The sequence below is a fragment of the Coenobita brevimanus genome, chromosome 57 (assembly GCF_032717465.1).
Source record: "Coenobita brevimanus isolate Jiangsu-jjx chromosome 57, ASM3271746v2, whole genome shotgun sequence".
NCBI classification, from domain to species: Eukaryota; Metazoa; Arthropoda; class Malacostraca; order Decapoda; family Coenobitidae; genus Coenobita; species Coenobita brevimanus.
Window position 1 is genome coordinate 54,197,311 of NC_137010.1, and position 25,731 is coordinate 54,223,041.

General features: G+C 42.9%; 1 protein-coding gene across 1 annotated transcript; it reads right to left on the reverse strand.

Annotated features, from left to right (window-relative positions):
- Positions 1-8,336: 8,336 nt before the first annotated feature.
- Positions 8,337-20,384, reverse strand: LOC145402343 (serine dehydratase-like). The gene is made up of 8 exons (XM_080274490.1): positions 20,292-20,384; positions 17,578-17,778; positions 17,021-17,188; positions 14,779-14,879; positions 13,452-13,579; positions 12,149-12,251; positions 10,294-10,418; positions 8,337-8,609 (listed from the first exon to the last, which is right to left on the reverse strand). Exons 2-8 carry the CDS (start codon positions 17,761-17,763, stop codon positions 8,419-8,421), a joined length of 1,002 nt encoding a protein of 333 aa, XP_080130616.1. The 5' UTR covers positions 17,764-17,778; positions 20,292-20,384; the 3' UTR covers positions 8,337-8,418.
- Between the last annotated feature and the right edge of the window lie 5,347 nt (positions 20,385-25,731).

Genomic DNA, 25,731 nt, shown 5'->3' on the forward strand with positions numbered 1-25,731 from the left:
GTGCCTGTCCTCCTCTCTTCCTATTTCTCACCATCATCCACTCACTTGATGTAGTGCTGCCTACTTCTTCCTTAGCCTTTATCATTCTTTTTCTGTGCCTGTCCTCCGTCTTCTTATTTCTCACCATCATCCACTCACTTGATGTAGTGCTGCCTACTTCTTCCTTAGCCTTTATCATTCTTTTTCTGTGCCTGTCCTCCTCTCTTCCTATTTCTCACCATCATCCACTCACTTGATGTAGTGCTGCCTACTTCTTCCTTAGCCTTTATCATTCTTTTTCTGTGCCTGTCCTCCTCTCTTCCTATTTCTCACCATCATCCACTCACTTGATGTAGTGCTGCCTACTTCTTCCTTAGCCTTTATCATTCTTTTTCTGTGCCTGTCCTCCTCTCTTCCTATTTCTCACCATCATCCACTCACTTGATGTAGTGCTGCCTACTTCTTCCTTAGCCTTTATCATTCTTTTTCTGTGCCTGTCCTCCTCTCTTCCTATTTCTCACCATCATCCACTCACTTGATGTAGTGCTGCCTACTTCTTCCTTAGCCTTTATCATTCTTTTTCTGTGCCTGTCCTCCTCTCTTCCTATTTTTCACCATCATCCACTCACTTGATATAGTGCTGCCTACTTCTTCCTTAGCCTTTATCATTCTTTTTCTGTGCCTGTCCTCCTCTCTTCCTATTTCTCCCATCTTTCCTGTCACTTCTTATTGCTTTTCTTTCCTTTACAGGTGGCTTTACATTGAGTGACAAGCCAAATGGTTTCCTGTAAGCCAAGAAACTATTTACAACGCTGGGTGGTAACCATATAACCAACTCATACATGCTCCCTACGTGTCAGCAAGTGGGTTGGTGGAGGGTTAGTGCCCCTTCCCGTAAAACAAATAACTCAAAGTCAAATGGCCTCCCCTTACGGGATTATGGCGTCTGGCAATAGATAGATAGATAGATAGACTTCTTTGTGACTAGCACCCCATTCTACAGTAGTATTAAGCTGATATTACAACTCAACATTGAAGATGGAGAGATGGCAATTTTGGGTCAAGTTGAGCTAAAAGAGTACCTACACTGTAATGGGATATTATTATTATTATTATTGTTGGTGGTGGTGTTGTTGTTGTTCTTGTTGTTATTATTATTATTATTTTTATTAATGTTTTTCATCACAGAATGTTAACCTGGAGGTGGAGGACGTGACGCTAGACATCAAATATGAGCCACTGGATGACGAAGGTAGGTGATGATGATGATGATGATGATATTGGTGATGATGATGATTGATGATGATGGTGACGATGATGATTGATGATGATGATGATTGATGATGATGGTGGTGGTGACGATGATGATTGATGATGATGATGGCGGTGATGATGATGATTGATGATGATGGTGGTGGTGACGATGATGATTGATGATGATGGTGGTGGTGACGATGATGATTGATGATGATGGTGGTGGTGACGATGATGATTGATGATGATGGTAGTGGTGATGATGATGATGATGACATGATATTGAGTAGTAATATATATTAGTCCCTGTCTAATCTGTTTTACGTCCCTTTTCTCAGAGCCAGTGGATGTGAGTATCACAGACCCGCTGGTGGACCCTCTGGCTGTCTAGCATCCTCACCCACCATCGCTACAAACTTCCAAGACAACACACACTACCACAAGCCTGGGGACGAAACCTTCCCTTTGGTTTCAAATCTGGAACCAAAGCCAGGCAGACAGTCATTAAGCCAGAGCCACAGGTTTACATAGAGACTTAAACAGTGTGTTCATGTGCAACTTACTCCCTCCCCCAGAATATGACTCCTACTACTTTCTATTCTGTCTATGTCGCCTGGGTGACTGTCTTGATCACCACCACCACCGTCATCACCAATACCACCTTATATCAATTCTGTATTACTTGAGAGAGAGAGTGAGGTGTGACTCTGCTTTAGTTTCACAATGCCAAAGTCTCAGAGGAATACTCTCTCTCTCTCTCTCTCTGTAACTTACCGGTACTGACATTTCGTTTTTCTCTATAGGAATTTCAAGGGTGTGTATTAACTTAGTGATTAAAAAATTACTTCCATACATGTAGCAATATTTTCTTCCACTGACTGATCGTTTTGTAATATCTGACCGCTTCACGCAAATTACAGTGAGTGTCACCACATCACCATGAAATTATGTGTTATGGTAATTGAAAATATAGTCATGATGCAAGGATACTGCTTTAAAATTACGTTTGAAGTAACTAGGTTCACAGACATTCATTTAGCCTATCATAAACACCCTATACACTCAAACCTCAATCTAAGGGACCTCCATTTAAGGGATTTCGGATTTAAGGGACTACACATTCTACCTGACAAATGGACAAGACCATTCAAAAATGATACGTAATGTCGAGGTCATACACATTAATATGTTTCTTTATACAGTACCCATAAAATAATATAATCATATAAATAAGTAAGATAAGTGAAACAATCACTGCATTTCATAATAAGATTGTCTTTATATGTGGTAAAACAATGGACATTTTCAAGTAAGGGACATTTTCAAGTAAGGGACAAGTTGATTCCCCATTTAGTCCCTTAAATTTAGGTTTGACTGTAGTATCTTGGTGGTAATACTTTGTGTAGAGACAAGACAGCCCTATTGATATGTTATGTGACCATTTGTTGTTTATAACAAGGTAAAATCCCTAATAATCTTGTTAGTCGATTACATTTCACTGTAACCTTAGTCACTCACGACATACTCCCTTGTTGTTTTAAAGGCAGATTTTGATCCCAGACTGCTCCAGGCTTTAGCAACTTTTTTTTTTAAACTCGTGGTGGTGTCCTTAGCAGGTGGCTTTGCAGATCTCTTGTATATTGTTCTGAACTGAAAAAGCATTCATAGACTTGGCTGTGAGAAGCAACCTCGTCCCTCTGTTCACACAAATGTATCCACTTTAGTATGGTTATTTTGATCATTTGGTCTGTGAAACCATCTCAGATAATGACCTTGGGATGTCTTTGCAAAACACCCATACACATCACACAGTGAAAAGTTCTATAACCCCATAAAATACGTAAAATAAAGCAGGCTGTATGTCACACTGGCTGCTCAAAACACACTGTTTTCCTGGCAAGAGGTGCCCATGTGATGTCACAGGTCAAGACGACCAGTCATGGATGACCTGTGCAAAACCTACCTTATTTTGGTCCAGAGATGAGCACACTGAGTCTCTACACTATGATTCTGCCCTACCAGGCTGACTTGTCTACGTTGCCTTTCCTTGCATTATACTGTGTCACTGTGTTTTTAATGCCTTTTTTTTTTTTTTTTTTTCCTGTGTTTACCGTTGGTTAGTGCAATATGTTGGATACCAGCAGTGAGAACAAGAGCTTTAGCACCCCGCCACCACTGAAAAAGAAGCGTAACCAAGAGAACTGGGAGCAAAAGGTTGTGAAAAAGAGACAGAACTGCGGCGAGGAATGCATAAGCCACACGACAGGCAAGCTTGTGCCCACCAAAGTTATGGGCCGTCCTTGTCGTGATGGATGTTTTGAAAAGATTAGTGGCAGTATTCATGACGCAATTCAGAAGAACTTCTGGGACATTGGTGACTGGACTTTACAGAATGCGTACATCCAAAAACATGTGCATTCCTTACTTGTGAAGCATCACCGTAAGCCTAAGGATGCCAACAACCCCGGCCCAACACGGACTTGTACACTGCAACATACAGTGTCGAACAAGTCCACTACCTACACCTTGTGCAAGCAGGGCTTTATGAACATTTTAGCGGTCTAAAACCAGAATTAATAATGCCCTGAAGAAGATATCTGTCACAGGAACCCCCATAGCAGACATGAGAGGCCGTCATCCAGCAGCTAGATGGATTCCTGACCCTGTAGCCAAGTTGGTACATAACCACATAGAAACTTTCACTACTGTGACAAGCCACTACACCCGTGCCAAGTCACCCAAGCTTCGATACCTAGAGGGGAGCGTCAGCGTCAAACTCATGTACCGGTACCACCTGTATGCCAGGTCGATGAAAGGAAATCATCCAGATGCAATGTTGGTGAAGGAGAGCCATTACAGGAGGGTGTTCAACAGCAAAGGCCTCTCTTTCGCACCCCCTAAGCGTGACACCTGCTCCAAGTGTGATGAAATGAAGACTGCCATCAAGTTAGATCAGTAGAATAAGCAGGCTGTGAAATATCCACCCCAGTGGGAGACCACAGGGAGGCACATGACAGTGATGAAATACCCACCCCAAGGAGAGACCACAGGGAGGCGCGTAAAGGGCGCGGAAGATGGACTTCCGTCCCCCGCCACCATGCGCCCCTCTTCCCCTCAACGGAGCCCACGGGAGGTACGCCACTCCACCACACTACTCTCGAGCTGGACCGGCACTCGTCAGGATCGGGATGGGACTTGTGTACTCACAGTCCCAGGTAGGACCGCGATGACGCCCACCGTGCTCGTCAGGGAGGGAATGTCCACCGTACTTCCCTCAGCTTCAAACCCTAGCAGGACCGTGACGACACCCATCGTGCTCGTCAGGGAGGGAACATCCACCATACTTCCCTCGTCTGCAGCCGCCACAGGGAGCAGGACCGCAGTGACACCCACCGTGCTCACTGGGGAGAGGACGTCCACCATACTTCTCTCACCTGCAGTCCCAGGGTCTAGTGAAACCGCGGCGGCACCCACTGTGCCCACCGGGGAGGGAATGTCCACCATAGTTCCCTCATCTGCTACCCCTGTGGCTCCCTCCGAGGGCAACGCCTCTTGCTCGCCTCACTCCTTTAGAGGCCCTCTCGCTCTCTCCACACCCCAAAGGGCGGAGCAAGCTCCCTAGTGGAGTCCCTCTTGAAGAGGGTCTGGAGTGGCCCCATCGTGAGCCTGGGAGTGCACTCACTGCAGCCAGCACCCCAATGTCACCATTCGCTGCCGGACTCCCAGAGGAAAAGACACCACAGGCAGCCCCTGACGGCCTCTTGACGCAGGCGAGGCCACAGCCCCCAGCCACCGAGGGACACCTCCAGGACTCCCGGCCGAGACCTGCCCAGACCAGCTGGTTAGCCATGCTTCCCTAAGAGTAGGCATGGAGCAGCGCACCTCCTCGTCCTGTTCGGCCCCAGTCCTGAGGGCCGACAAACTCACCAAGGCCCATCCAAGGAAAGGCCTCCCTCTATGCCGTCCCGCAGCCCACACTGGGTGATCCAGCCTACGAGTGGTTCTGCGCCTCTCCCGAGAGTGCACACCTGACGGGACACCTCCCACACCTGGTCGACACCTGCAGCTACCCTGTCACCTGTAGTCACGACTCCTTGTCCATGTACATAATCTGTCATATCGTACTGTGCCCTACATCTGTATGTTTATATGGTAATATACATGTAAGACTGGTTAGCCTGTGTTTTTGAGCCCTGTTGCTTTGGTTGCATGCTCTAGACCAGTTCTTGGAAAGAACCCAAATCAGTTGCCCGTACTCGGGGAGCAAGAAGTTGAGGTCTGAGTACGTAGCATAACAGGATGACAAGGAATCTTTGCAAAGTGAACCAGTGTCTCATACCAATTTGGTCAGGGACGGGCAGCAGCTTATGAAATCTTGTGCCAAGGACACTGACGATGAAACCCGTGTAATGTGCCTTGGATCCTGTAATGTACTGAAGACTGGAGGAACAGTGACTCTATTTCTATGTATATATCTATCTATATATTTACTCATGTGTCTATCTGTTTAACTGCACATATATCTCAATCGATATCTGTCAGGTAGCATCAGCCATTTCATATCTGCGTGTGAAACACGGTGGCTTGGTGGTTGAGTGCCTGACTCGAGACCAAAGGGTTGAGAGTTCACACCCTGCCCGTGTAGCTGCCCTGCTGCGAGAGATAACGTTCTCTTGTCACCTAGCAGGGCCATAGCCTACGATCTGTCAAGGTTTAGCTCGGAGAATCATTTCCCCATATAAAATTCCATATACTGTACTGTATATAGGTACATAGATAGACTTGTCGCAGGTTTGTAGAGGTACATTATTAGTGATTCCTATAGGTTTTGGGACTTATATTTTTGTTTTTGTATTTCGCCAATTTTTATCAATTTTTATCATTTTTAGAAGACGTTGACCATACAATATAGTATGCATTTACTAGCAGTATATCAGTGAGTTTTCTACAGTATAAGCGGTGTTCAGATTTTAGCACCTTTTATTATTTATCTGTTACGCAGGTTTCCTAAATTTTCTGTTATATTATGGAGTGCTGGAGGTGTAAAGGAATTGTTCAAATGCTGACCTTGGCTTGGACTGTATTATAATATTTTGTTGACTCATATCTCTACCTTCCTACGAATATTTCATTGTTAATTATATCAAGGATTTCTTATTGCTTTTGACGATTGTATTGTTGACAAACTCAGTATCACATCTGATAATAAAGAGAGTATCAGTTTCAGCAACAACGAAATGGAACAAACACCTCCAGCCAATCAAATCTCGGTAGGAACAGTGTTGCCATACATGCCTGGCCAGATTAATTGGTATGAGGTATAGTAGTAGTAGTAGTTGCAACCTCAGGCTCGAGTACATGTGAACCCAGTGGACTGCAAGCTGAAGCTGTCCTTTTCCTGCCATCCACATCCTTCCTTCAATGGACAGGGAGGCAGCTGATGGACACTTGCATAACCAGCCAAAGGGAAGTTAGTATGGGGTAGGAATGAGTCTCCTTGGTTACTAGTCAGTTTGTTTTCACCTGGTAATGACCTAGTACCCTTTTTCAGTCAGGCTGGAGATGATTTGACTAGCAACCAAGGAGTCTCAGTCCTGCCTCATGATTATACTCCTTTAACTCTAACTTGGCCCAACACTGCCGTCTCACCATCATGAATGCTGAGTCGTAACAATAGATCAACACTAGAATATGATGCTAGTCACAAAGAAGTGCTGTGGAAAGGGTGCTGAGTTAGAATATTCTTTTTCTGCTAGTAAGACACAAAATGACAAAAATCTGGGCCAAGTTACGATGAAAATAGAATAGTAACCAGGGAGATTCTGCCTCATAATAAGAGTATACGAGTCTGACACAACCATGACTTAGCATATTCCAGCTGTGAGTGGCCCAGTTCCATCACATGAAAACAAACCACCAATACCTGTATGAGATGGGGGTGTGAGCCGGGGGAAGGGCAGCGAAATGGCAGAGGGACAGGGCGACATGGAGGTGATTTGAGACCCTGCACGCCACAAGGGTCAAAGCGCCATGCCAGCTGAAACCTGTTCTTCTCCACTATCTGCTCTCTCAAACACTACCCTATGACTGCACAAAGTCGCATTGCTCATTTCTAATTAGTGCAGTAAGGGTGATAGTCTGAAGTGAGCAAAGCGACTCTGTGCAGTCATAGAGTAGTGTTCGACAGAGCAGATAGTGGAGAAGAACAGGTTTCAGGTGGTATGGCGCTTTGCCCCTTGTGGCGTGCAGGGCCTCATTTGTCTGGCTATAGAGACAGAGTACCTAAAACAGAGAGAGAGAGAGAAACTAAGTAAACACTGTCTATCTGAATGGGCCACACTCCCATTCACTCACCATTGAAGCCCCCAGTATCCTTACTCCATACCAAGAAGAAAAAAAAAAGGAGGGGGGGAGGAAAATATTCTCAAATGCTTCTAAAAAAAAAGGGGGAGTCAAATTTTATTATGTGCTTCTCCATATTATATCAATCTATTCACAGTATCTATCTATCTATACCTATCTATCTATTTATCAAAAGGGTATGTGTAGGTCCATGTTGTTCAGCATTTTTCTATCAATCATCCAATCCTACAACGCCCCATGAGAAGCATAGGAGCCCGGGGCTAGGCAAGTTGCTCCTGACATTTAAGATGAGAGTGACCAGCCTCACTCATCCCTGAGTAGCATTACATGAGCAATAAACCCCAACCATCCCTTGGATATAAACCTACACAGGCTCAATCCAACTAAAGCACCTTAATTACCCACTAAACCACCAGGCGCCATAATCTGGTTATATGGTTACCACCCAGCAAAGTAAATGGTTTCCTGGTGTACAGGAAACCATTTGGCTTGTCACTCAATGTAGAGTCACCCACAGACTGAAGGAAGAGGAAAGAATGAAAGAAAGACAGAAGAGGGAGTGTAAAGTCACATGCAAGCAGAAGCACGAGGAAAGAATGAAGGGAAGACAGACAAGAGGATGGAAGGAAAGAAGGATGGAGGAGAGGAAAGGGCAGACACCTGAGACCAGCATTACATCGAGTCCATACAATAATTATTCCATATTAAAATCTCCCCTCCATCCAGCCAGTGTACTATATCAATCTAGTCCTATTACCTATTTATCTATTTAAGGGTGTGTGTGGGTCCCTGCTGTTCAGTGTTTTTCTATCCATCCATTAATTATTCCACATTAAAATCCCTCTTCCATCCAGCCAGTATATCAAGGGTCACAATGTTGCCACCACACACCACAAACACGACGGGTCCTTTGTCTGGGATGGTTCCATCGCTGATCAGCTTCTTGATGATGCCCGAGTAGCCGGCAGCCAGCGCCGCCCCACAAGCTGGCTCGACTAGAGTACGGTGGTCGTCTGGAACAGTAAATAAATAAATCAATAAAAAACAACGATTAAAAAAAGTTGTCACACATAAAAGTGGTGATGATCTTGAAAAAGAATAGAAAAACATATACTGATTTTAAGCTCCGTCTTCTGTCATTCTTTCCTTCATTCTTTCCCCTTCCTTCCTTCTGCCTGTGAGTAACTCTACACTGAGTGACAAGCCAATTGGTTTCCTGTACACCAGGAAACCATTTACTACACTGGGTGGTAACCAAATAGGCCTAAGCAAATTATGGCACCTGGTGGTCAGTGGGTAATTAAGGCGCTCCAATCGGATTGAGCCGGTGTAGGTTCATATCCAAGGGGTGGTGGGGGTTTATTGTTCACGAGCCACTCGGGGATAAGTGAGGCTGGTTGCTCTCATCTTAAATGTCAGGACCAACTTGCCTTAGCCCCCAGTTCCTACACTCCTCATGGGGGAACATAGGATTGGAAGATGGATGGATGGATGAAAAAAATAAGATCTATCTATCTATAGCCCGATGCCCTAATCCCACAAAGGGTGGCTGCAGACAAAATGCCTCCAAGTCGCTCTGTCACCCACCATTTGACTGCCCTCCCCCTAACTCACTCACCCCTCACATGGAGGTGACATGTTTGTGGCCACCCCTTACGGGATTAAGGCGTCTGGCAATAGATAGACAAATCATGTAATATAACAACAGTTCATTCACTTCAACCTGGCTCAAATTTTCATCCTTTTGGGTCAGACAGACGATACTCCAGCCCTATATATACTGTGTGGTGCTGCTTCATTACTGGCATCACATTCAAATATTCACCCGGCATTCAAGATGGAGGGATGGCAATTTTAGGCAGGGTAAAATGAACGGAGTCTAGTTTTCCTGACATAAGTTGCATAAGGCTGGATCATTTTTGTGCAAGTGGTAGAGAGGATGCCAGTACACGGGGAGTAACAGCAGCAGCAAGAGGACTGCATGAGGGGAAAAAGATAGAAAAAAACAGCAAATCTAACTCAAACACAACCACCATTACCACTACAGAGGATGAGGAGAAGAGAGGAGAGGAGAAGATCAGGAAAGGGAATGGAAGAGGAGAGGAAACAGAAGAAGAGAGGGATATGGAGAGATAGACATATAATAGATATATATACAAAAACTGCATAAGAGACAAGGATGGCACAGTGGAAGGGACTGTGAGAGAGAAAAAGAGCGATGACAGAGGTGGAGACAGAGAGAAGGCAAAGAGAAAGAGAGAGTTACACAAAGAGGGAGACAGATGGACAAACACAGGTATATCTAAAAACTGCATTGGAGACACGGATGTGAGAGAGAGAAGAGACAGAGAGGGAAAAGAGAGACAGAGACACAGAGGGAGACAGATGGACAAACACACGTATATATAAGAGCTGCATTGGAGACGAGAGAGAGACAGAGACAGACAGACAGAGATAGACAGAGAGAGAGAGAGGAAAGGAGAGGCTCAGGAAAGGGAAAGGAAGAGGAGAAGGATAAAGGGAGGCAGAAAAATAATAGATACATATAAATAGTGGATAAGGGACAAAGATGAGAGAGAGAGAAAGAGAGAGAGATGGACAACCACAGGTATATATAAAAACTGCATTGGAGACATGGATGAGAGAGAGAGAGACAGACAGACAGAGAAACCAGTACACATAAACGGCCACAGTTACCAGCAAATCTTGCACACGCCTCAATGGCCTCCTTGTCGGTCACCACGTGGGACGAGATGGACACGCCCTTCATCAGCTCAAACACCCCCACCGTCACCATCAGAGCCCCCAGCGTCTTGGCAATACTGAAGATAAACAAATAAGTAAGTAAATATGCAAATAAAACCATCATCATTAACACTGTCATCAATACTATCATCATCATTAACACTGTCATCACCATCACCATTGTCATCATCACAACCATCATCATTAACACTGTCATCATCATTAACACTGCCATCATCATCATCATCATCAGTGGGATACACACACCCTACCCATTATCACTAAAACATATACTAGAGTTGTGCCCATCATTTGAGAGTTAATTTCCACTCCTCATCCTTCACTACACAGATTCCGGACAAACCTTGGCTTTCTATCCTGTCAGGTAAGTAAGCTCCCTAACACCTCTCCCTTAGTGATTTATTTTTGAATATGGCTGGTTAATATCCTTTTGTATGTTATGAGAGAGGGGGGGTGTGAGGTGGGAGCAGGTCAGTGAAATGGCAGGAGACAGGGTGACATGGAGGCAATTTGTTTTTGGCCACCCCTTATGGGATTAAAGTATCTGGCAATGGATAGATAGATAGATTGATGTTTAAACAGAGTACGGTGATACTGGAAGGATTTATGTAACACAGAAGAGGACAGAAGGCATAATAAGCAAAATAAAAAGAAAAGGTGTTAGGGAGCTTCCATAATTTTACTATTGCTACTACTGCTACTACCTGACACTACTACTATCACCATATTAATACTACTACTACTACTACTACCACAATCAAGCTATTACAAGTACCTGCTATACATATTTACTCCTTATCTCTTATCTCAATGCACCCATCACACCTCCTTGCCTCGTCATCAACACAAACAACATTTTCCAATGCTTTTAAGATAACAAGCTTTGAGATTTCACACTGACACTCTTTCTCACTTAACCTGGCATAGACTTTCGTTCTTTCGAAGCTTTATACGATTTTCTGAGCACTTCTTCATGACTAGCATCATCATGTGTTTTTACCATAGTCATTTACCTCTACCTTGGCCTAACACTGCCATCTCTCTATCTTGAATGCTGAGTTGTAACAAGGATTAACACTAGAATATGATGCTAGTCACAAAGAAGTGCTATGGAAAGGATATAGAGCCGTAGTATTGTCTTATTAACACTAGAATATGATGCTAGTCACGAAGAATTGTTATGGAAAGGATGTAGAGCCGTAGTATTGTCTTATTAACACTAGAATATGATGCTAACCACGAAGAATTGTTATGGAAAGGATGTAGAGCCGTAGTATTGTCTTATTAACACTAGAGTATGAAGCTAGTCATGAAGTGCTATGGAAAGGATGCAGACTTACAGCAGTGTCATTTTCTGCCACTGAGCTACGTGAAATAAACTGCAAAAGGACGAATATCTGGGCCAGGTTTAGGTGAAAGAATGATAATCACAAAGAAGTGCTACGGGAAGGATGTAGAGTCACAACACAGTCACTGAGTTAAGTGAAATAATAAAAAAAAATAAATAAATGAAATGAAAAGGGTGGAGTGTGAGAGACTAACGAGGAAAGTGTGTGTGACTGAGGTGGAGAGGGGGAGCAGGAGGGGGAGGCTGAGGATGAGGTGAAAGGAAGGAGTAGAGGGGTGTATGAGAAGGGTGTGAGCTGGGGGGAGGGCAGAGAAATGGCAGGGGACAGGATGACATGAAGGCAATTTGTTTGTGGCCACTCCTTATGGGATTAAGGCACCTGGCAACAAATAGATAGATAAACAGATAGCCAGATAGATATATTGAGTCCTGCCTGACCTTGTAATATCACCAATGGACACTGGTTTTCCCGCCTCCAATGCCGCACTAAAACAATCAGCTCCCACCGTCTCCATGGCAACCACTGGGACATCCGAAACACCTGAGGAGTATGGTAATAATAATAATAAATTCATTCACTCAATGTAGTGCTGTTCTCAGGTGACTGCCCATTCCTTTATTCCACCCTTCTTTCCTTCCTCATCTGTCTTTCCTTCATTCTTTCCTCTTCCTTCTGTCTATGGGTGACTCTACACTGAGTGACAAGCCAAATGGTTTCCTGTACACCAGGAAACAATTTACAACGCTGGGTGGTAACCATATAACCCATTTATGGCACCTGGTGGTTTAGTGGGTAATTAAGGTGCTTCAATCGGATTGAGCCGGTGCAGGTTTATACCCAAGCGATGGTTGGGGTTTATTGCTCACGTAATGCCACTCAGGGATGAGTGAGGCTGGTCACTCTCATCTTGAATGTCAGGACCAACCTGCCTAGCCCTGGGTTCTTAGGCTCCTTATGAAGTGACATAGGACTGGATGATGGATGGATGGATAACAATAATAAAAATAATAATAATAACAAGTATAATAACAAAAAAAATAAACACTTTCTACTTGAAAAATATAACACAGCTGATGACTGATACAGCAATACATGTGTCCTTCACGTTAATTCACCTGCTCAGCCCTACACCCATCCATCACCTCCCTCCCTATCCACTGAAAGGATGATGGTGGGTAGCAGGAGAGGGGAAAGATAGGAAAAAATTTAATGGAATCTATCGTTTTTCATCTTTAAATGTGTGGATAAAGTTTGAGAGTAGAATTTTGAGCCATTTTTGGAGAGAGACAGAGAGAGAGAGAGAAAGAGAGAGAAAGAGTCTAAACCTATTTTCCCCATACTGATATATACATAGATAATCAGACAGGTAAGTAGGTAGGTAAGTAGGTAGGTAGATAGATAGATAGGTAGGTAGGTTGGCAGATAGACAGACAGATAGGCAGATAGATGGACAGATAGACAGACAGACATATAGATGGACAGATAGATAGACACAGATAGATAGATAGATAGGAAGGTAGGTCGGTAGATAAATAGATACATACATACATAGAAAGGCAGATAGAGTGACTGACTGACTTTTCGACTGACTGATTGATCGATAGACAGATAGATAGATAGATAGATAGATAAATAGATAGACAGACAGACAGACATATACACAGAAAGACAGATAGAGTGACTTGGCTGATTGATTGATTAATGGACAGATAGATAGATAGATAGATAGATAAACGTTACCTTGTGCGTGTAATCCCTTCATTATGCCACACAGGAGTCCACCTCCGCCCACAGACACCACAATGGCCGCCGGTCTCTCGTCGCCACACTGCTGTAGGATCTCGCTCACTAGGGTGCTGTGGCCGACCCTAGGGAGAATGACAACAACAACAACATCATCATCATCATCATAATCATCATCACCATCATTATTATAGTCCCCTTCATCATCATCTTCAATATAGTCACCATCATCATCATCATCATCATTATTATAGTCCCCTTCATCACCTTCATCATCATCTTCAATATAGTCACCATCATCATCATCATCAATATAGTCACCATCATCATCATCATCAATATAGTCACCATCATCATCATTATTATAGTCCCCATCATCATCATCATCATCATCATTATCATCATCATCATCACCATCATCACTTCTATGTCACCATGCTGCCCTTTGGAGGACTTTATGTTAGGGTAGAGTAGGGTAGGGTAGGGTAGGGTAGGGTAGGGTAGGGTAGGGTACGGTAGGGTACGGTAGGGTGGGGTGGGGTAGGGTGGGGTATGGTAGGGTAGGGTAGGGTAGGGTAGGGCTGGGTTGGGTTGAGTTGGGTTGGGTAGGGTAGGGTAGGGTAGGGTTGGGTTGGGTTGGGTTAGGGTTGGTAGGGTAGGGTACGGCAGGGCATGGCAGGGCAGGGCAGGGCAAGGCAGGGCACAGCAGGTCACATTACATTAGATATTTCTGAGTTAAGTACTATTCATCAAGAATTATTTATTTTTGTCTATAAACACGGCTCAACTCCCACTCTCCTGACCTGCGACTTGTATTCTTCTCTGCCTCAAAGTAATTTTTCATCAAAGCAATTTTTCATCAAAGTAATTTTACCTAAGTAATTTTTCACCTAAGTAATTTTTCATCTAGGTAAATTTTCATCTAAGTATTTTTGCATCAAAGTAATTTTTCATCAAAGTAATTTTTCATCAAAACAATTTTTCATCAAAGTAATTTTTCATCAAAGTAATTTTTCATCAAAGTAATTTTTCATCAAAGCAATTTTTCATCAAAGTAATTTCATCTAAGTAATTTTTCACCTAAGTAATTTTTCATCTCAGTAATTTCATCTAAGTAATTTTTCATCTAAGTAATTATATCAAAGTAATTTCATATAAAGTATTTTTTCATCTAAGTAATTTAATCTAAATAATTTAATTTTTCATCTAAGTAATTTCATCTAAGAAATTTGACCTATTTTAAGTAATTTTTCATCTAAGTAATATTTCATCTAAGTAATTCCATCTAAGTAATTTTTCATCTAATTTCGGTTCAAACTCTTACCATACATCGGGATGGTCGAAGGGATGCACCAAACACGCCTTGCTCTCTTTGGCTAATCGTGTCGCCTCTTCGTGCGCACTGTTCCACACACGCCCATGTACCTGCACAATGTACCATCCTCATCATCACCACTGTCATCACCAGCATCATCATCCCCACAGCTGTCATCTTCATCATCATCTCCATTATCATCATCATCACCATCAACATTATCATCATCACCATCAACATTATCATCACCACCACCACCACCACTATCATCATCATTACCACTGCTACAATCATCATCATCATTATCGTCACCACTCTCATCTTCATCATCATCACCATCAACATTATCATCATCATCATCATCACTATCACAACTACCATCACCATAATCATCATTACCACCACTACTATCACCTTATCATCATTACCACAACTACCATCATCATCATTTGTCATCTTCATCATCATCACCACCACTATCATCAATCACCACCACCACCACAACCATGATGATGATGATGATGATGATGATGAAGACGATGATCAGGGAAAAATAAATAAACTCCTCATCGTTGCAGTCTTCAAAATAAACACAGACAGACATAAGTAATACTGGTTAGATGCTTTTTGGAAATTCCTCCTTACTGTACTGGACGATGTGACAAGCAGATGTACAGGTGGTCAGGGTTACTGTACATGTGCACTTACTTTGGTTACATGTACAGCTAAGGGGTGCGAATCTTAACTTTTTTTTTCTAAATGCAAGGAAGGAGCGTTGTGGTGTGGATGTGGATGTGAGAGGAAGCGTTAGGAGAAACACACTGAGGTGGTTTGGCCATGTGGACAGGATGGAGAGTGAGAGACTGACGATGAGAGTGTATGTGAGTGTGGTGGAGGGGGAGGCCAAGGATGAAATGGAGGGTTGGAGTGGAGAGGTATATGAGAGAGAGAGGTATGGGCTGGAAGCAGGGCAGTGAAATGGTGGGGGACAGGGCAACGTGGAGGTGATTTGTTTGTGGCCACCCCGTATGGGATTCAGACATCTGGCAATAGATAGATAGATAATGCAAGGAAGAAGGAACCAAAGGCCAGGAGCCCACAAGAGTGTTTCCTCCAAGAAAAAAAAACAAAATAACAGAGCCAAATTCAAGATCTGTTCATTTCAAGATGCCTGGAAACACTGCATTTAAAAGACTGGAGGTCATTGGCAGTAGGAAACACAGACAAAAGACAGTTCCAGAGCTGACCTGTTGCATACATGAAGGACTGGGAGTAAATGATTCCCTGCGTGAATTTGGATTTACTTGTACAGGATGAACTAGAGACATGCAACACTTTCCGTGATAATTTTCCTCTGGTATCCAAGATTTTTTTTTTTTTTTATGTAGGAGGGACAAGAGTCATGGGAAGGCTTACACTCTCCTTCACTTGTCATTCCTGGGAAGACACATAACAATTATAACAAAGAATCTATTCATCTGTCGTCTGACGCCCTAATCCCGCAAAGGGTGGCCGCAGACAAAACGCCTCCAAGTCGCTCTGTCACCCACCATATGACTGCCCTCCCCCAAACTTACTCCCCCCTCCCTCATATACCTCTCAACTCCATCCCTCCACCTCATCCTTGGTCTCCCCCTCCCTCCACTTCACCCACATACACCCTCTTAGTCAGTCTTTCATTCTCCATTCTCTCCACATGTCCAAACCACCTCAGTGTATTTCCCCTAATCTTCTCAACCACATCCACAGAGAATGAATCTTAATACTGCATGTGACTCTGGCTTCCAAACACTAATAAACTGATGAAAGGATACAGCCAGACAACAAGCACGATGGAAGTGTTAATTCTTTGGCTTCTGCAACAAAGGCCAATCCAACTTAGTATTCAACCTTCACTTAGTATTCAACTGAGGTGATCTGGCCACGTGGAGAGGATGGAGAGTGAGACACTGATGAGGAGAGTGTATATGAGTGAGGTGGAGGGGGAATGAGGGAAGGGGAGGCCAGGGATGAGATGGAGGGATGGAGTGGAGAGGTATATGAGAGAGGAGGGTGTGAGCTAGGAGCAGGGCAATGAAATGGCGAGGGACAGGGTGACATATACGCAATTGTTTGTGGCCACCCCTTAAGGGATTAAAGCATCTGGCAATAAACAGACAGCTAGATAGACTTAGTATTCCAGTTTGTGCCGACATGTACTCAAGTTATGGGAGTGGGTCAGTTCCATTAGATGAAAACACACAGATTATACCTTTACTTCTGCCTGCTCCTGCTGTAGTCTAGGGATCATAAGCTGGGGCGTTGACTCGGGTATGACGATGGTGGCAGGAATGCCCAGGACTCGAGCTGCGTACGCCGCCGCCATGCCAGCGTTGCCGCCCGATGACGACACCACACGACTGTACCCCTCGCCAACACGCTGAGGGCAAGAGAGGAGTTGCTGTTGTTGTTGTTGTGGACCCAGTAGACTGCAGGATGAAGTTGGGGAAGTGAAGATGGAATAAAGGGGTATCCGAAAGCTGCCCAGTTATATCAGTGTCACCACCTGAAGGCATCCCTCTCCACCACCACAAAAAACAAATAACAATTGCTAACAAATACACGGATTTACTAACACATGGCAGACAACAGACTCTCTCTCTCTCTCTTCTAACAAATACATCAAAGAACAAAACCTCATTTTCTGAGTATAGTTTCCAATAACTCTAATTTTAAAGGACCCAGATGGCTGAAAGGCCTCTCTCTCTCTCTCTCTCCCTAACACACACACACACACACACACACACACACACAAACACCTCTCCTCACTTTCTGAATATAGTTTCCAATGCCCCTAATCTTGAAAGACCCAGACGGCTGTAAATTATCCATCTTGAGCAACACTGAGCGTCCACACAGCACAGACAGGGCCGGGCTGGGTATCAGAGGTGACACAATGTGCAGTGGTGCCGTGACACTGGTGTTGGCTGGTGTGCTGCTCTTGGTGGAGGCCATCTTGTGTCGCGATTACTGAAAATGGAAGAAAGTAACAGTAAAGTCTAAACTATCAGTATAAAATGTATCTCTATAGTATCTATCTATCCACCCATCTATTTACCTATCCATCTATCTACAGTATCTATCCATCCATCAAACTATCTATCTACTGTATGGTATCTAACTATCCATTTAACTTCCCATCTCTATCTCCTTATAGTAGCTATCCATCCAACCATCCATTCACATACCCATCTATCAATCTACCTATCTATGGTGTCTATCAATCCATCTATCCATCTACCTATATATCTATCTGTTTGTAGAGAAAATCCCCCTCTTCACTGATTACTGCAAGAGAAACAAAAATAATAGTGAAGAAAGTCCTAACAGTAAAATATCTGTCTATCTATTTATCTATCTATCTGTTTATAAAAGAAATAACCCTCTTCTAGACTACACTTGCTGACTTCCAGTCCTTGGGTAATCTTCCTTCTTTGAGTGATGTTTCATACAGATTAGCAAGTACTACACTTATGTTGCTCCTGAGTTCTTTTAATATTCTTGCATTCATGTTGTCTGGACCAGGTGGTTTGTCTACCTTCAATTCTTCAAGCTTCCGAAGCACAGCCTCCCTTGTCACATGAATATCTTCAAGTGGTTCATCAAAGTTGGATACCGGTACTGGTGGTAACTCCCCTTCAAGTTCCCTGGTGAACACTCTTGCAAAAAAATCTGGGAGCGGTTCAGCCCTTTACTCATCAGAGGTTGCCATTCTGTCTCCAGCATTATCCACCTTCAAGTCTGCAACACGGGTAACTGTCTTGATTTTATTTTTGACAAACTTCCAGAATTTCTTTGGTTTTTCCTTAGACTGGTTTGCTATACCCTTTTCCTCTTCTTTTTAAATTTTTCTGGTCATGCCTCGCACTTTGTTCCTCCATTTCTTGTACTCTTTGTATTTCTTGGGGTCTCTTGTTTCCAGGTATCTACTCCAACTTCTGTTTTTCTTCCTTATGGCTGCTTTAGTGTCATTGTCCAGCTTGATATTTCTGGGTTTCCTGTCACTGATTTTGGTTGCAACGTATGTCTTGCTTGGGATATACAGGTATTTCCTTTCTGCTTCCTTTAGTTTGCTTTTAACAGCCAACCATTTTTCCTCCAGTCTGTCCATTTCCTTCACTCTATCTATCCAGCTTTGTGTAAATTCCTTCTTCGGTCCTTCATAATCATCTTTGTCATAGAAGAAGATCTGTCTTTTTGTTGGGATTTTCTTAGTGTAGCAGTTGTATTCAAATTCCAGCATGCTATGGTCACTTTTCCCAAGCGGCGATGATTTTATGACTGAATTTATCATGTATTCCTCATTTGTTAAAATTAGATCCAAAAGACTTGGGTTACCAGATCCTCTCCCTCTTGTTGGCTCCTTGACATGCTGGCACATAAAGGTGTCTTGCAAGATTTCCACAAAAAGAAATTCTTAACTATTTTCATCTACTCCCAGAGTAGTCCAGTTTTCCCAGTTAATTTTAGGACAATTAACCTAACCTAACCACTCTATCTATCAACCCAGTATCCATCTATTGTCAGACACCTTAATCCCGTAAGGGGTGGCCACAAACAAATCGCTTCCATGTCGCCCTGTCCTCCACCATACCATTGCCCTGCTCCCAGTTCACTCCTCCCCCACCTCTAATATACCTCTGCACTCCATCCCTCCATCTCACCCTTGGCATCCCCCTCCCTCTCCCCCACCTCCACCTTACTCACATGCACTCTCCTCATTAGTTTCTCTCACCTTAAATGTAACTATCCCAAACTGCAAGAGCACCTACCGGTAACAATTTAGTAAACTGTCACAGGACTTCTTGTTGAGTAAAACTGTATGACATTAATAAAACCCTTAACACTCTGGTTTGGATATACCATACTATATATTTAGACTATACTTTGGGTGGGCTCAAGAGAAACCTTGGGCCTCAAAATTTGTAAAAACTATCACAAACTAAGAATTAAGTGAATCCACAGCACCACTGATGAATACACTACATTAACAGCCCAAAAAATTCCATAAAACACTGTTTGGTATCCATCATCATTATCCTGACATCTTCCCATCCTAGTGTGCGGTAAAGTAAAAAAAAAAAATAATAATAAATAAATAAACAACTGACAAGTGCAACCAACCAAATGCCTGTGTATACCATTGCAATTATGATCTATGTGCACCAACACACTTTCCAGCAGCTGTCAAATAACTTGCCTTCTCGGTGAGTGTTAAACTGCTGGAGTGTTGGCATGTGTGGGGTTCCTTCAAAGCAAACCCATCCTGGTAAGAAATATGAATGGGCCACACTATCATTCACTCACCATTCAAGATCCCGGAATCCTGACCACCTCACAAGCATACACATCCACATCTATACTACCCATCAACCACAGTAACAGGGAATAACACTCCCTACATGTTACCGTAGGTAGATACTGTAAATGACGTTCAGTACTAAGTTACAGTGTTTGTGATAAATGACAGTGATGGTGGTTACCTGTAGGAACAAGGTGGAGACGCTACTGGCCAGGCTAAGTGATGCATCATGCTCTTCAGCGTTTTACTTAACTTTATCAGCACTGAAGGTCGCACATTAAATGACAGACCAATCACGTGGCTTTGTGTACCAGGATTGTCAACTTCACATTTACAAAAACCGCTAAACTCTCAAAACCGCTAACATATTGTTATATATATAAATATAACCAGCAAATCGCCTGGGAGCGTTATTAAAAAAAGAAAAAAGAAAAAAAAAGAATATCTATAAAACTGTTAAAGGTGTTCATAACTTTTTTTGTCGCTAGACACTAAATGAAATATCTAAATCTAGCAAATACCGCTAACTTGTCTACTCTGCATTTTAAGGTAAACAGTAGTGATAATGTATATAAATATTTACACGTCCAGTTATCGTAATAAACATTATCAATAAATTTTTTGTTAAGATGATTATTATCTACAAGAAGGCCACATATAGACCTACACATGCCAGCAGAGTGATATGGTGTCATTAGTCCCTAAGTATTAATGCATCTGTCAATATTTGCATCTGTATTATGAGCTCGGAGGCACAAGTTCTCCATCTCTTTAGCTAAATAACATTATCATGAAGTAGCAGTCTCTTCTGTCTTTCTTCCCCTTTTACAACAATAAATATTTCAATTTCATTCTTTCTTTTTCCTTCAGCCTGTGGGTCTCTCTATACTGAGTGACAAACCAAATAGTTTCCTGTACATCATGAAACCATTTACCACGCTGGGTGGCAACCATAGGTAATTAAGGCGCTCCAATCGGATTGAGCCTGTGTAGGTTCACATCCAAGGGATGGTTGAGGGTTATTGCTCAGAGATGACTGAGGCTGGTCACTCATCTTAAATGTCAAGACCAACTTGCCTAGCCCTGGGTTCCTACACTCCCTATGGGTCGACAGTTTTGGATGATGGATAGATGGAGTAGTAGCTATAAACCTAAGCTCATATGAACATGAACTCTGTGGATGACTTGCTCTTCTGCAGTGCACCAACCTCCTTGTGGGGTATTGAAATATTTACTGTTGAGAGAGAGAGAGAGAGAAAGAGAGAGAGAATTGAACTGAATTGAAATATTTATTGTTGTAAAAGACACAGAGTGCTAATACAACAAAAGGTGGTGAGTCTTGCCACATATCCTCTTCAGCTAATACAGTTAGAGAGAGAGAGAGAGAGAGAGAGAGAGGGTAACTAATTTCTAGAGAGAGAGAGAAAGAGAGAGAGAGAGGGTAACTAATTTCTTGATAAAACTCTAACCATATTAGGACACAAGAAAACCAACGAACAAAATGCCAGTCCTTATTAAGCATCACCATATAAAATCTATTGTCTGTTCACTTTAAGCAGGAAGAGATTTTGGTCCCTTAGCTTATCTCCCACTGACAGAATTAGACAATCCTATGATTCAACAGCCTTTAAACAGCACTTCTTCATGACTAGCATCATATTTTATTACTATCTTGTCACAGCTCATCACTGAAGATGGAATTATGTCAATTTTATGTTAAAGAGAATAGAACAATGTATATAAAAGTAATAATAACAATAATGATGATAATAATAATAAGTATGCATATAACTAGATATATAAAAATACAATCAGTTCAGCTTAATACCCATTAATAGTAGGTTTTTTCTAACATGATAAAGATCTGGTGGTAGGTAGGGGCATTCTCCATCCACTCACTCGATGTAGTGCTGCTCACAGGTGTCTGCCCTTTCCTCTCCTCATTCCTTCCTCTTCTGTCTTTCTTTACTTCATTTCTTCCTCATCCTTCTGCCTAAAGGTGACTTTACACTCCCTCTTGTCTTTCTTTCCTCCTCCTCCTGCCTACGTGTGAGTCTACACTGAGTGACAGCCAAATGGTTTCCTGTATACCAGGAAACCATTTACTATGCTGGGTGGTAACCATAAAACCATATTGTGGCACCTGGTGGTTCAGTGGGTAATTACGGTGTTCCAATTGGATTGAGCTAGTCAAGGTTTATATCCAAGGGGTGGTTGGGGTTTACTGCTCACATAATGCCATTCAGGGATGAGTGAGGCTGGTCACTCTTAGCTTAAATGTCACGACCAACTTGCCTGGCCCAGGCTCCTACGTTCCTAATGGGGCAACATAGGACTGGATGATGGATGGATGAATGGAACCTCTTTCAGCTCAGTTGATGGTCAAGTGTAGTCAGATTAGAGGGTGACTTTCTAGTAACCAAGGACACTCATTCCTACCTCATAAGGCTCACTGAATTTCATGCAGATACAACTTAATATTCAAGCTGCACTAGACCAATTCCATCAAGTGATAACAATTGGTATTTACTGTCATTACCCTACCTCACCTTCATTTGATCCCTCTATGGTGTGTTCATTCTAACCTGACAAAACTCCTGGACCCATTTCAGTTTAGTTGATGGCCAAGTGTGGTCAAACTGGAGGGTTGATTTGATTACCACTCATTCACCATAACTTGGCCCAGATTTTCATCCTTATGCAACTTATTCCCTACAACTCAGTGATGGAATAAGACAATACTGTGGCTCTACATCCATTCCACAGCACTTCTTTGTGACTGGCATCATATTCTAGCACTAGTCTCGTTACAGCTCAGCATTCAAGATGGAGAGATGGTAAATTTGGGCCAAGTAAAAAGTTCATAATAACCAAGGAGACTGACTTCTACCTCATAACAAAGGCTCAATGAATTTCAGGGTATGGGCAAGTTAGCATTACAGCCAGCAGTCAAAATTTTATGGGCAATTTTTCTTGAAGTTACTTTGTTCACTTTAACTTGACATAAACTGCCATCTCTCCATCTTAAATGCTGAGCTGCAACTAGAGTGTAACACTGGAATATGGTATTACTTGTAATGAGATACTATGGAAATAATGTAGGGCCAAAGCATTGTTTTTTCTGAGCTACATCAAACAAGCCTCAAAAGGACCAAAGCTGCCAAGAGATTGAACTATACTTGTGGACTTTAAAAAATAGAAGTACAGTAGTAGTAATAATTGCAACCTCAGGTTCATCTGAATGTGAGACCCAGTTGACTGTAGGCTAAGTTGCCCCCCCTCCCCCTCCTGCAGTCCACCATTCCCTTCATGGGATACGGAGGGAGGTAAGGGGTGTGTGCATACCTAGGCAGTGGAGCCACACAGCTATGTCAATGCTATCATGCAAAGGTGTCCCTCTCAAACACCCAGACGTATAGTGAAAAGAAAACGAAAGAAGTGAGTTACAGTAATAAAATGACATCCACATGTAGAAGGGGTTATTCTTCACTGAAAGGTACCCCAGTCTTTTCACTCGCTGCCACACAGATGAACACAGCAGCCACTTGGCAATCATCTCACATTCCACACTTCACCCTGACTGATCACTCTCCACACCTCTCACTGCTGACATGTCCTACAGTTAAAGGGGCTTTCTACATGGGAACACACCTCAGCCTCCCTACACACTGCCACACCACACACAAACTCCACACTCAACCACAATTACAGTCCATGGATCACTCTGGCCGATCATTTTCCATTCCACAGACACACCCCACACTCCACAATGGTAACATTCTGTGGATCACCCTGATTGACTGCTCTCCTGGCCAGATCCAAGCTACAATAATCCCTCACAGAGCCGATGCCCCAATTGCCGTGACGTCCACCGCTGTACCTGGTGGTGATGCCAAACTGTGATGCCTTTTCCTGCCCCTGCCATCCTGCCATCACCGTGCCAGCGTGCTCGACTTCCAAGAACTCCGTCTGGAACTCCGAAACGAGCATGGCCCCTCCGTTGCCACTGTCAAACTCGTAGTCGCCTCCGACCAGGTTCTCCCCGGCAAAATATACGTGGTCCACCCTGAGGAACTTTGTGTTGAGGTAGGAGTGGCCACGCTGGCCAGTACACAGCAGTTTGAACTGTCTGGCAAGTGGACGGTCGTTGGAGAGGGTGATGCCCAAACGACCTCGAGTTTCACCATTCCAAGCAAGGTCCAGGAAGGCCCAGCAGGTGCGTGAATTTATAACTTCTAGCAGCTCACTCATCTGTAGGGGAAAGAACCATAATCACTATCATCACAATTATTATTACTGTACTATTATTATTATTATTATTGTGATAGGTGGTGGTGACCATCATCCACTCACTTGATGTAGTGCTGCCTACTTCTTCCTTAGCCTTTATCATTCTTTTTCTGTGCCTGCCCTCCTCTCTTCCTATTTCTCCCATCTTTCCTGTCACTTATTATTGCTTTTCTTTCCTTTACAGGTGGCTTTACGATGAGTGACAAGCCAAATGGTTTCCTGTAAGTCAAGAAACCATTTACAACGCTGGGTGGTAACCATGTAACCAAATCATACGTGTTCCCCACGTGTCAACAAGTGGGTTGGTAGAGGGTTAGTGCCCCTCCCCATAAAACAAATAACTCAAAGTCACATGGCCACCCCTTACGGGATTATGGCGTCCAGCAATAGATAGATAGATAGATTATTATTACATCAATATTATCATCAGGATCCCAGGCAAGGTGCAGGACCATCCAGCAGGTGGCTGAGTTTGTGCACTGTAGCATCCATAATGGAAACCAACACTATTCTGGCTACAGTGTTAAAGTATCATAATCATCACTATCACCATCACCACCATCATCATCATCATCATCCACACCATCAACATCACCATCATCATCCCAGCCTCTTTTTCCCACCCAGGTACCAAGTGATGCTGTGTCTAGACAGTAAGGACAGAGAACACAAAACAGGGGCAAGTAACCATCAGTGTTTAAGTATCATTAATGTTACCATCATCATCATTACCACCTTCATCATTATCACCAAGACCATCAATATCACCACAACCACTATCATTATTCTTACCACCACCATTACTACCATCATCATTATTATTACCACCACCACTATCACCATCATTACCACCACCACCACCACCACCATTTATGCTACAGACGAACTCACTCTCTCAATGGGAAATGTATACATGTAGAGCTCCCTTCAAAGGTTTGGTTCCCCTTCCATCCCCTTAGCAGCCCATCACATTATATAATTTTTTTTAAACCGAACATAAACAGAGAAAAAAATTTAATCATAAAAAAAAAAAAAAAAAAAATGTACCAGTAGTGGGGTTGGTGGAGGATTAGTGCCCCGCCCTGTAAAACAATTAACTCTAAGCCGTTGGCCACCCCGTTTGGGATACATGGCGGCTGGCAAAGAATGAATGAATGAATGTGCCAGACTACCGGTGTCCTCCATTCAAAAAAATCTGAAACACTTTAAACAGTTAATTCAAAGCAACTACTAATTAATCACATAAAAATGGTTACATGTGGCTTTATATGATGTTATGGGTTAGTGAGGAGGTACAGAACTTTTGCATGAGATTGTACGTTTACATTTAG

Bases quoted from the DNA above. Each gene is read 5' to 3' on its own strand.
- LOC145402343 (XM_080274490.1), bottom strand. From the start codon at position 17,763: ATGGCCTCCACCAAGAGCAGCACACCAGCCAACACCAGTGTCACGGCA. The intron at 17,189-17,577 runs GTGAGGAGAGGT...TCTTGCCCTCAG, and splicing joins TTGGAAACTATATTCAGAAA to CGTGTTGGCGAGGGGTACAG. The intron at 14,880-17,020 runs GTATAATCTGTG...TACATTGTGCAG, and splicing joins AGGAGCAGGCAGAAGTAAAG to GTACATGGGCGTGTGTGGAA.